The sequence below is a fragment of the Gigantopelta aegis genome, chromosome 5 (assembly GCF_016097555.1).
Source record: "Gigantopelta aegis isolate Gae_Host chromosome 5, Gae_host_genome, whole genome shotgun sequence".
Classification (NCBI taxonomy): domain Eukaryota; kingdom Metazoa; phylum Mollusca; class Gastropoda; order Neomphalida; family Peltospiridae; genus Gigantopelta; species Gigantopelta aegis.
Genome location: NC_054703.1, coordinates 4210793 through 4223341, shown reverse-complemented (window position 1 = coordinate 4223341; position 12549 = coordinate 4210793). Strand labels below are relative to the sequence as shown.

Genomic DNA, 12549 nt, shown 5'->3' with positions numbered 1-12549 from the left:
AAATCAAACCTTCTCACATCCCTCAATAGACTCTCAGTGTGTCAGTAAACAAATCAAACCTTCTCACATCCCTCAATAGACTCTCAGGGTCTCACTAAACAAATCAAACCTTCTCACATCCCTCAATAGACTCTCTGGGTCTCAGTAAACAAATCAAACCTTCTCACATCCCTCAATAGACTCTCAGGGTCTCAGTAAACAAATCAAACCTTCTCACATCCCTCAATAGACTCTCAGGGTCTCAGTAAACAAATCAAACCTTCTCACATCCCTCAATAGACTCTCTGGGTCTCAGTAAACAAATCAAACCTTCTCACATCCCTCAATAGACTCTCTGGGTCTCAGTAAACAAATCAAACCTTCTCACATCCCTCAATAGACTCTCAGGGTCTCAGTAAACAAATCAAACCTTCTCACATCCCTCAATAGACTCTCAGGGTCTCAGTAAACAAATCAAACCTTCTCACATCCCTCAATAGACTCTCAGGGTCTCAGTAAACAAATCAAACCTTCTCACATCCGTCAATAGACTCTCAGGGTCTCAGTAAACAAATCAAACCTTCTCACATCCGTCAATAGACTCTCAGGGTCTCAGTAAACAAATCAAACCTTCTCACATCCCTCAATAGACTCTCAGGGTCTCAGTAAACAAATCAAACCTTCTCACATCCCTCAATAGACTCTCAGGGTCTCAGTAAACAAATCAAACCTTCTCACATCCCTCAATAGACTCTCAGGGTCTCATTAAACAAATCAAACCTTCTCACATCCCTCAATAGACTCTCAGGGTCTCAGTAAACAAATCAAACCTTCTCACATCCCTCAATAGACTCTCAGGGTCTCAGTAAACAAATCAAACCTTCTCACATCCCTCAATAGACTCTCAGGGTCTCAGTAAACAAATCAAACCTTCTCACATCCCTCAATAGACTCTCAGGGTCTCAGCAAACAAATCAAACCTTCTCACATCCCTCAATAGACTCTCAGGGTCTCAGTAAACAAATCAAACCTTCTCGCATCCCTTAATAGGCTCTCTGTGTGTCAGTAAACAAATCAAACCTTCTCACATCCCTCAATAGACTCTCAGGGTCTCAGTAAACAAATCAAACCTTCTCACATCCCTCAATAGACTCTCAGGGTCTCATTAAACAAATCAAACCTTCTCACATCCCTCAATAGACTCTCAGGGTCTCAGTAAACAAATCAAACCTTCTCACATCCCTCAATAGACTCTCAGGGTGTCAGCAAACAAATCAAACCTTCTCACATCCCTCAATAGACTCTCAGGGTCTCAGTAAACAAATCAAACCTTCTCACATCCCTCAATAGACTCTCAGGGTCTCAGTAAACAAATCAAACCTTCTCACATCCCTCAATAGACTCTCAAGGTCTCAGTAAACAAATCAAACCTTCTCACATCCCTCAATAGACTCTCAGGGTCTCAGTAAACAAATCAAACCTTCTCACATCCCTCAATAGACTCTCAGGGTCTCAGTAAACAAATCAAACCTTCTCACATCCCTCAATAGACTCTCAGGGTCTCAGTAAACAAATCAAACCTTCTCACATCCCTCAATAGACTCTCTGGGTCTCAGTAAACAAATCAAACCTTCTCACATCCCTCAATAGACTCTCAGGGTCTCAGTAAACAAATCAAACCTTCTCACATCCCTCAATAGACTCTCAGGGTCTCAGTAAACAAATCAAACCTTCTCACATCCCTCAATAGACTCTCTGGGTCTCAGTAAACAAATCAAACCTTCTCACATCCCTCAATAGACTCTCAGGGTCTCAGTAAACAAATCAAACCTTCTCACATCCCTCAATAGACTCTCAGGGTCTCAGTAAACAAATCAAACCTTCTCACATCCCTCAATAGACTCTCAGGGTCTCAGTAAACAAATCAAACCTTCTCACATCCGTCAATAGACTCTCAGGGTCTCAGTAAACAAATCAAACCTTCTCACATCCGTCAATAGACTCTCAGGGTCTCAGTAAACAAATCAAACCTTCTCACATCCCTCAATAGACTCTCAGGGTCTCAGTAAACAAATCAAACCTTCTCACATCCCTCAATAGACTCTCAGGGTCTCAGTAAACAAATCAAACCTTCTCACATCCCTCAATAGACTCTCAGGGTCTCAGTAAACAAATCGAACCTTCTCACATCCCTCAATAGACTCTCAGGGTCTCAGTAAACAAATCAAACCTTCTCACATCCCTCAATAGACTCTCTGTGTGTCAGTAAACAAATCAAACCTTCTCGCATCCCTCAATAGACTCTCAGGGTCTCAGTAAACAAATCAAACCTTCTCGCATCCCTCAATAGGCTCTCAGTGTGTCAGTAAACAAATCAAACCTTCTCGCATCCCTTAATAGACTCTCAGTGTGTCAGTAAACAAATCAAACCTTCTCGCATCCCTTAATAGACTCTCAGGGTCTCATTAAACAAATCAAACCTTCTCACATCCCTCAATAGACTCTCAGGGTCTCATTAAACAAATCAAACCTGCTCACATCCCTCAATAGACTCTCAGGGTCTCGGTAAACAAATCAAACCTTCTCACATCCCTCAATAGACTCTCAGGCTCTCGGTAAACAAATCAAACCTTCTCACATCCCTCAATAGACTCTCAGGCTCTCAGTAAACAAATCAAACCTTCTCACATCCCTCAATAGACTCTCAAGGTCTCAGTAAACAAATCAAACCTTCTCACATCCCTCAATAGACTCTCAGGCTCTCGGTAAACAAATCAAACCTTCTCACATCCCTCAATAGACTCTCAGGGTCTCAGCAAACAAATCAAACCTTCTCACATCCCTCAATAGACTCTCAGGGTCTCATTAAACAAATCAAACCTTCTCACATCCTTCAACAGACTCTCTGGGTCTCAATAAAAAAATCGAGGCGAGACGTAGCCCAGTGGTAAAGCAAGTGCGGTCTATCTGGGATCGATTCTCGTCGGTGGGCTCATTGGGCTATTTCTCCTTCCAGCCAGTGCACCACGGCCGGTATATCAAAGGCCGTGGTATGTACTATCCTGTCTGTAGGATGGTGCATATAAAAGATCACAATCGAAAACTTTATATACAGATCATATGGATGTAACATATCAAATAAACTCTCCAGATCCTGGTGATGACCAGTCGGTTGAGTGCTCGTTTGAGGTGCTTGCGTCGCAGGATCGAACCACCACGGTGGATCCATTCAGCTGGGGTGTTTTGGTTTCAAGCAGTGCACCACAACTGGACAACGGCCGTGGTATGTGTTTTCCTGTTTATGGGAAGTGCATATAAAAGATCCCTTGCTGCATTAGGAATTTTTTTTTGACTACGAATCAGAATTACCAAATGTTTGACATCCAATAGCCGATGATTAATTAATCAATGTGCTCTAGTGGTGTCATTAAACAAAACAAACTTTTAATATTAATCAAATCAAACTTTAACTGAAGACCACGTGCCAGAATTGTAAACTGTCTGACATCCAGTAGCAGATGATTCATTAGTCAGTATGCTCTAGTGGTGTCGTTAAACAAAACAAACTTTACCTTTGATGTTTCAGAGTTGATTTCTATTTGTTTCATATTGTGACGTAGACTGTCCTGCACCGCCTAAAGTGTTAAGCGCCTCAGCACGTTACCAGTCTACACTGATCGGGTCAGTTGTTTTCTACCAGTGTAACCAAGGCAACCCTCCCAAGAGAGCGCTCTCTGTCTGTACGTTCGAGAAAACGTGGACTTTGGTCTCGCTGCACTGTCCGGCGAGTGAGTAATTCATTACTACATTGGATTAATAAATATCTCAGAGAGAGAGAGAGAGAGAGAGAGAGAGAGAGAGAGAGAGAGAGAGAGAGAGAGAGAGAGAGAGAGAGAGAGAGAGAGAGAGAGAGAGAGAGAGGACAAGACAAGACAAGACAAGACAAGACAAGACAGATGAGATAGATATATAGATAGATGGATAGATCAGAATGTATCGTGGTAAGTCTGCAAGTTCGTATTTAACATACATTAGCGTTATTTCATAGTAATAGTACTGGTATATAAAATACTATGTTTAGTATATATCTTTGTTATTTCACAGTATGTATTACTGGTGTTTAAAATGTATATTATGTTTAACGTGTATCTGTATTATTTCATGGTGTGTAGTACTGGTATATGAATACTGTATGTAACATACAACAGTGTTATTTCACAGTATGTATTACTGGTGTTTAAAATGTATATTATGTTTAACGTGTATCTGTATTATTTCATGGTGTGTAGTACTGGTATATGAATACTGTATGTAACATACAACAGCGTTATTTCACAGTATGTATTACTGATGTTTAAAATGTATATTATGTTTAACGTGTATCTGTATTATTTCATGGTGTGTAGTACTGGTATATGAATACTGTATGTAACATACAACAGTGTTATTTCACAGTATGTATTACTGGTGTTTAAAATGTATATTATGTTTAACGTGTATCTGTATTATTTCATGGTGTGTAGTACTGGTATATGAATACTGTATGTAACATACAACAACGTTATTTCACAGTATGTAGTACTCGTATAATATATATATATATATATATATATATATATATATATATATATATTATTTCATGGTGTGTAGTATTGGTTTATAAGATACTGTATTTAACATACAACAGCGTTATTTCACAGTATGTAGTACTCGTATAATATTTATATTATTTCACAGCCGAGTGTCCAGCTACTCTTCCGGTAGTGACGGGAGCTGTATCTTCAGTCAGTGACATGCGCATTGGGTCCCTGGTCGTGTTTACGTGCAACGTCTCAGGTGGATACACGTATAGGTCGGGAGGAAAATACAGCGAATGTGGACAAGATGGCGCCTGGACTCTGCCGTCAATCCAATGTGTTCTGCCTGGTACGCTCTCACTCTCTTCAGTCGTTCATTGGTTTTCCTTTAAACGGGGCGTAGCTCATTGTAAAGGGGCGGGGCGTAGTGCATAGTAAATGGGCGGGATGCAGCGCATGGTAAAGCAGCGGGACTTAGCGCAGTGGTAAAGGGGCGGGACTTAGTTCAGTGGTAAAGGGGCGGGATATAGCTCAGTGGTAAATGGGCGGGACATAGCTCAGTGGTAAAGGGGCGGGACATAGCTCAGTTGTAAAGGGGTGAAACATAGTCCAGTGGTAAAGGGGCGGGACATAGCTCAGTGGTAAAGGGGTGAAACATAGTCCAGTGGTAAAGGGGCGGGACATAGCTCAGTTGTAAAGGGGCGAGACATAGTCCAGTGGTAAAGGGGCGGGACATAGCTCAGTTGTAAAGGGGCGGGACATAGCTCAGTGGTAAAGGGGTGAAACATAGTCCAGTGGTAAAGGGGCGAGACATAGCTCAGTTGTAAAGGGGCGAGACATAGTCCAGTGGTAAAGGGGCGGGACATAGCTCAGTTGTAAAGGGGCGGGACATAGCTCAGTGGTAAAGGGGCGGGACATAGCTCAGTGGTAAAGGGGTGAAACATAGTCCAGTGGTAAAGGGGCGAGACATAGTCCAGTGGTAAAGGGGCGGGACATAGCTCAGTTGTAAAGGGGCGGGACATAGCTCAGTGGTAAAGGGGCGGGACATAGCTCAGTGGTAAAGGGGTGAAACATAGTCCAGTGGTAAAGGGGCGAGACATAGCTCAGTTGTAAAGGGGTGAAACATAGTCCAGTGGTAAAGGGGCGGGACATAGCTTAGTGGTAAAGGGGTGAAACATAGTCCAGTGGTAAAGGGGCGAGACATAGCTCAGTTGTAAAGGGGCGAGACATAGTCCAGTGGTAAAGGGGCGGGACATAGCTCAGTTGTAAAGGGGCGGGACATAGCTCAGTGGTAAAGGGGTGAAACATAGTCCAGTGGTAAAGGGGCGAGACATAGCTCAGTGGTAAAGTGGCGGGACATAGCTCAGTGGTAAAGGGGTGAAACATAGTCCAGTGGTAAAGGGGCGAGACATAGCTCAGTGGTAAAGGGGCGGGACATAGCCCAGTGGTAAAGGGGCGGGACATAGCTCAGTTGTAAAGGGGCGAGACATAATCCAGTGGTAAAGGGGCGGGACATAGCTCAGTTGTAAAGGGGCGGGGCATAGTCCAGTGGTAAAGGGGCGAGACATAGCTCAGTTCTAAAGGGGCGAGACATAGTCCAGTGGTAAAGGGGCGGGACGTAGCTCAATGGTAAAGGGCACGCTTGATCGGTCTCCGTCGGTGGGCCCATTGGGCTATATCTCTTTCCAGCCAGTGCACCACGACTGGTATATCAAAGGCCGTGGTATGTGCTATACTTTCTGTGGGATGGTGCATATAAAAGAGCCATTGCTACGAATGGAAAAATGTAGCGGGTTTCCTCTGATAACTACGTGTCAGAATTACCAAATGTTTGACATCCAACAGCCGATGATTAATAAATCAATGTGCTCTAGTGGTGTCGTTAAACAAAACAAACTTTAACTTTAGCCCAGTGGTAAAGGGTCGGAACGTAGCTCAGTGGTAAAGCGCTCGCCTTGATGCGCGTTCGGTCTGGGATCGAATCCCGTCTGTTGGCCCATTGGGCTAGTTCTCTTCCACATCAGTGCAACACAACTGGTATATCAAAGGCAGTGGTATATGCCACGGTGTCTGTGAGATGGTGCATATAAGAGATCCCTTGCTACTAATGGATAAATATAGTGGGTTTCCTCTGATGACTATATGTCACAATTACGAAATGTTTGACATCCAATAGCCGATGATTAATAAATGAGTGTGTCGTTAAATAAAACACATTTTAACTTCATTTTCATTTGATCATCGTCCTTATATCAAATCATGATTCAATAATGAAAAACAGGACAGCGCATACCATGGTCTTTAATATAATAGAAGAAAGAACAGGTTTGTTTTACCATTTAGATGATTTCTAGTACACGCAAAATATTTTATTCTAGGTAAATTAGAGACTAATGGAACACGTTTTTTTTTAAATTTGTTGTGTGCGTGCCTGTGCGTCAGTGTTTGTGTGTGTGTGTGTCGGATGGGGAGGGGGGGGGGGGTGTGGGGTGTGGAGGGTGTGTGTGTGTGTGTGTGTTTGTGAGTGCACGGCACGTACATGTAACGGTTGCGGCCCCGCCTCGATTTCGTCAGAGATGTTTGTTAAAGAAAATGTATATATCGATGTACATTTACAGCTCCAGTGATCCAAGTCTCATCACCTGACCATCCGACAAGTGTGGCGTCATCTGTAGATCCCCCACAACAACCTACAACGACATCTAGTGGGCAGACATTCCTCAATTTCTCCAGGAAGTCCTACTCGAGTTCGAGTAACCAAGCAGAACCGCCGACATTCTTGAATTTCAGGAGACCTTTCAGTCCAGCAATTCCCAAACTACAAGCACCGCCTGTTTCCCACACGTCAACCAGTCAACAGGCGACCGACATGTCCGTCAACGATCAGTCAACCAGTCAGAGGCCACAGAGTCCGCCGTCGGCTCCGCCCATAAACCAGGCTTCGGACAATCAAAATGTGCCGGTAGCGCCCACTAACGAAGTGTTAACCAATCAAATGCCGGCTGTGTCCCCCTCCAGCCAATCGTCTTCAAATACCGTGCCAGACCCAGAAGCAGCGACTGCTACACCAAAGAAGCCGCCGTCAACACGTCCTGCAGCTAAAGTTGAGGCAGGTGAGTGGTCATCGTAAAGTCTGTGAATGATTCCCTGTGGTAATCTTAATGAACAAAATCGGAGAGAGAGAGAGAGAGAGAGAGAGAGAGAGAGAGAGAGAGAGAGAGAGAGAGAGAGAGAGAGAGAGAGAGAGAGAGAGAGAGAGAGAGAGAGAGAGAGAAGAGAGAGATAAAAAGCGAGAGAGAGAGAAGAGAGAGAGAGACAGAGAGAGAGAGAGAGAGAGAGAGAGAGAGAATGAGAGAGAGATACAGATACAGAGAGATACAGAGAGAGAGAGAGAGAGAGAGAGAGAGAGAGAGAGAGAGCGTAAATAAAATGTGTCATTAAATAAAACATGTCCTTCCTTCTTCATTAGCGGGTTTCCTCTCTAAGACTATATGTCATAATTACAAAATGTCTGATATCTATATACGATGATTATTAAATCAAAGTGCTCTAGTGGTGTCGTTAAAGTAAAAACAACAACTTTAACTTTATTTCAGCTATACCCAAAGAATCACAAGCGAATTCCAACGTCCCGGGATCTCTGTCCTTCCAGCCGATATCTCTGTCTGACCACATGTCCAACCCGCCCACCGCGTGGACACCGCACGCGCCGTCGTCGTCGTCGTCGCTGGTTGCACCAGAAACACCAACATCGCCAGCGTCATCAACACCAGGGAAATCATCGTCTTCTTCATCAGCAGCAGTTTCTACAGTGTCATCAACAGCAGCATCGTCATCAGCTGGAACATCATCATCAACAACTTCATCATCTTCATCATCAGCCCCAACAGCAGCAGCAGCAGGAACGGTAGCAGGTAAAATATTATACAGACTTATAAAATGATGTTTCGCCTCGACTTCCTTTACTGATCGCATATCAGGTGTTGTTTAGCTATAGACATTACCATGTGAATGCGTGTTATTGTCAAGGATATTAGTGATGTATCTGCTGTGATGCCGTGTTACACCCTGGTCTAAGAAGCTAAACTTGGGTATTCAGCAACACTGTGTTAATGATGTATCTTGTATCTTTGTCTTGTTACACCGTGTAGTTGGTCTAAGAAGCTAAACCTAGGTATTCAGCAACACTGTGTTAATGGTGTATCTTTGTCTTGTTACACCGTGTAGTTGGTCCAAGAAGCTAGACCTAGGTATTCAGCAACACTGTGTTAATGATGTATCTATGTCGTGTTACACCCTGTAGTTGGTCCAAGAAGCTAAACCTAGGTATTCAGCAACACTGTGTTAATGATGTATCTATGTCTTGTTACACCGTGTAGTTGGTCCAAGAAGCTAAACCTAGGTATTCAGCAACACTGTGTTAATGGTGTATCTTTGTCTTGTTACACCCTGTAGTTGGTCCAAGAAGCTAGACCTAGGTATTCAGCAACACTGTGTTAATGATGTATCTATGTCGTGTTACACCGTGTAGTTGGTCCAAGAAGCTAGACCTAGGTATTCAGCAACACTGTGTTAATGATGTATCTATGTCTTGTTACACCCTGTAGTTGGTCTAAGAAGCTAGACCTAGGTATTCAGCAACACTGTGTTAATGATGTATCTATGTCTTGTTACACCGTGTAGTTGGTCTAAGAAGCTAAACCTAGGTATTAAGCAACACTGTGTTAATGATGTATCAATGTCTTGTTACACCGTGTAGTTGGTCTAAGAAGCTAGACCTAGGTATTCAGCAACACTGTGTTAATGATGTATCTATGTCTTGTTACACCCTGTAGTTGGTCTAAAAAGCTGAACCTAGGTATTCAGCAAGACTGTGTTAATGGTGTATCTATGTCTTGTTACACCCTGTAGTTGGTCCAAGAAGCTAAACCTAGGTATTCAGCAACACTGTGTTAATGATGTATCTATGTCGTGTTACACCGTGTAGTTGGTCCAAGAAGCTAGACCTAGGTATTCAGCAACACTGTGTTAATGATGTATCTATGTCTTGTTACACCCTGTAGTTGGTCTAAGAAGCTAGACCTAGGTATTCAGCAACACTGTGTTAATGGTGTATCTATGTCTTGTTACACCGTGTAGTTGGTCTAAGAAGCTAAACCTAGGTATTCAGCAACACTGTGTTAATGATGTATCTATGTCTTGTTACACCGTGCAGTTGGTCCCAGAAGCTAAACCTAGGTATTCAGCAACACTGTGTTAATGATGTATCTATGTCTTGTTACACCGTGTAGTTGGTCTAAGAAGCTAAACCTAGGTATTAAGCAACACTGTGTTAATGATGTATCAATGTCTTGTTACACCGTGTAGTTGGTCTAAGAAGCTAGACCTAGGTATTCAGCAACACTGTGTTAATGATGTATCTATGTCTTGTTACACCCTGTAGTTGGTCTAAAAAGCTGAACCTAGGTATTCAGCAACACTGTGTTAATGGTGTATCTATGTCTTGTTACACCGTGTAGTTGGTGCAAGAAGCTAAACCTAGGTATTCAGCAACACTGTGTTAATGATGTATCTTTGTCTTGTTACACTGTGTAGTTGGTCTAAGAAGCTAAACCTAGGTATTCAGCAACACTGTGTTAATGGTGTATCTATGTCTTGTTACACCGTGTAGTTGGTCTAAGAAGCTAAACCTAGGTATTCAGCAACACTGTGTTAATGGTGTATCTATGTCTTGTTACACCGTGTAGTTGGTCTAAGAAGCTAAACCTAGGTATTCAGCAACACTGTGTTAATGATGTATCTATGTCTTGTTACGCCGTGTACTTGGTCTAAGAAGCTAGACCTAGGTATTCAGCAACACTGTGTTAATGGTGTATCTATGTCTTGTTACACCGTGTAGTTGGTCTAAGAAGCTAAACCTAGGTATTCAGCAACACTGTGTTAATGATGTATCTATGTCTTGTTACGCCGTGTACTTGGTCTAAGAAGCTAGACCTAGGTATTCAGCAACACTGTGTTAATGGTGTATCTATGTCTTGTTACACCGTGTACTTGGTCCAAGAAGCTAAACCTAGGTATTCAGCAACACTGTGTTAATGATGTATCTATGTCTTGTTACACCGTGTAGTTGGTGCAAGAAGCTAAACCTAGGTATTCAGCAACACTGTGTTAATGGTGTATCTATGTCTTGTTACGCCGTGTACTTGGTCTAAGAAGCTAAACCTAGGTATTCAGCAACACTGTGTTAATGATGTATCTATGTCTTGTTACACCGTGTAGTTGGTCTAAGAAGCTAAACCTAGGTATTCAGCAACACTGTGTTAATGATGTATCTATGTCTTGTTACGCCGTGTACTTGGTCTAAGAAGCTAGACCTAGGTATTCAGCAACACTGTGTTAATGGTGTATCTATGTCTTTGACTCAGAATCTAAACCTGGGCTTTCAGCTACAGAAGGTGCAGCAGCAGCAAAACCAGGAACAAGATCCGAACCACGACCAGGACCAGGAACAGTTCCAGCAGCAGGAGCTTCAGGAGGGAATCCTACGACGGCAGCTTCATCGGCAGCATCAGCAGCAGCAACAGCAGCAAGAATCACAAGGGCAGGAGCACCGCCAACGTCCAAACAGCCATCTGCTCCTAATACACCCCCCAACCCTCCTCCAGCTCCTCCGGTTTCTCCTGCTGCGCAACAAAGCAAACCAGAAGTGATAAAGACCCCGAGATTACCCGATAAGACTCCACGGAAACCACCGACAGGAGCTGGTAGATCCGGCTCGTCATTCGTGGCCTCTGTCCCAAAACGGAAAGTAAAACCTTCACTGCAACCTTCTTCACCAGCAGCTGCCACTTCTACCGGTCCGTCTGCGCCTGCTGCGCCAGGAAAGACTGTAGTGGGGCGTGAGAAAGTCACGGGACCTCGACCCCAGTCGTGGCGCTTTCGACAAGATTACATACCTCAACACTTCTTCAGTCCGACGGTTCGGTCAAAGGGAGGTAATACTGGGCCTGCGGTGTTTCCTACCGGGATGGGTCTTGGACGAGGAAAACCAAAAACAAGTGAGTTATGGTCAAGTGTTTTCATTATCACACTGATGCTAAAAATACGACTATATTTTCAAAATTATTAAATGTTTGGCATCCAATAGCAGATGATTAAAAAATCAATGTGCTCTAATGGTGTCGTTAAACCAAGCACCTTTTTGTTATTTCTATTCTCTATAGTTTTATATCAAGTAACATTATTTTTACATTCAAATTATAAAATGTTTTAGGTGTCTAACAAACCTATATACGGAGTCAAATTAAAAACTTCACAGCCAATATGACAGAAGAACGTGTCAAATAAGGGTGGGTTTTTTTATTGTATGACGTCCAAAAAAAGAATAGGGATAAATGTTGAGTCAAAAATCTGTTCGATGCACACACAGCATTCGTCAAAACCACAATCAGTCAAAATGGTAATTCGCAAGCAGGGTCGTCTGATGAAATCACAGTTTCAGTAGCGCGTATGCCCTCCATGTGTACCCACAACTGCAAGGCAACGCCTCCTTATTGACTGCCTGATGCGTGTAAAGACTGCATTAGAGATACGGCACCATTGTTCCACTAACGAAGCACCAAGTTCCTGCAAAGTCTGTGGATGGTTCCCGAAAGTGCGCAGGCATCTTCCCAGCACATCCCAGACGTGCTCGATGGGATTCAGATCGGGCGACCTTGAAGGCCAATCCATGACATTGATGCCCGCGTTCCTCAGGTAAACCCTTGTCAAGATGACTATGTGGGGTCTGGCGTTATCATGCTGAAAGATCAGGCCTGGACCATGAGCTGCCATAAAGGGCAGAAGTTTTTGGGCTAGTACCTGGTCGCGGTATGCAGCAGCGTTGAAGTTGCCATGGATGACAAGAAGTCGAGAACGGCCATTTCCACAGAAAGCACTCCAAACCAGTACACTTCCGCCTCCGAATCTGTCAACTTCACTGACACAACACTGA

The 12549-nt window shown here is 43.4% G+C and overlaps 1 protein-coding gene across 4 annotated transcripts in view; it reads left to right on the top strand.

The window, feature by feature from the left end:
• Positions 1-12549, top strand: part of LOC121373451 (flocculation protein FLO11-like) — a 71757-nt gene that overhangs the window by 22989 nt on the left and 36219 nt on the right. For 3 of the 4 annotated variants that reach the window (XM_041500114.1, XM_041500116.1, XM_041500113.1), the window contains exons 5-9: positions 3600-3767; positions 4717-4905; positions 7175-7669; positions 8153-8470; positions 10982-11614. In XM_041500114.1, the coding sequence (XP_041356048.1) occupies positions 3600-3767; positions 4717-4905; positions 7175-7669; positions 8153-8470; positions 10982-11614 (1803 nt within the window). The remainder of the gene's footprint in view (positions 1-3599; positions 3768-4716; positions 4906-7174; positions 7670-8152; positions 8471-10981; positions 11615-12549) is intronic. The other variant, XM_041500115.1, reaches the window with a different exon arrangement.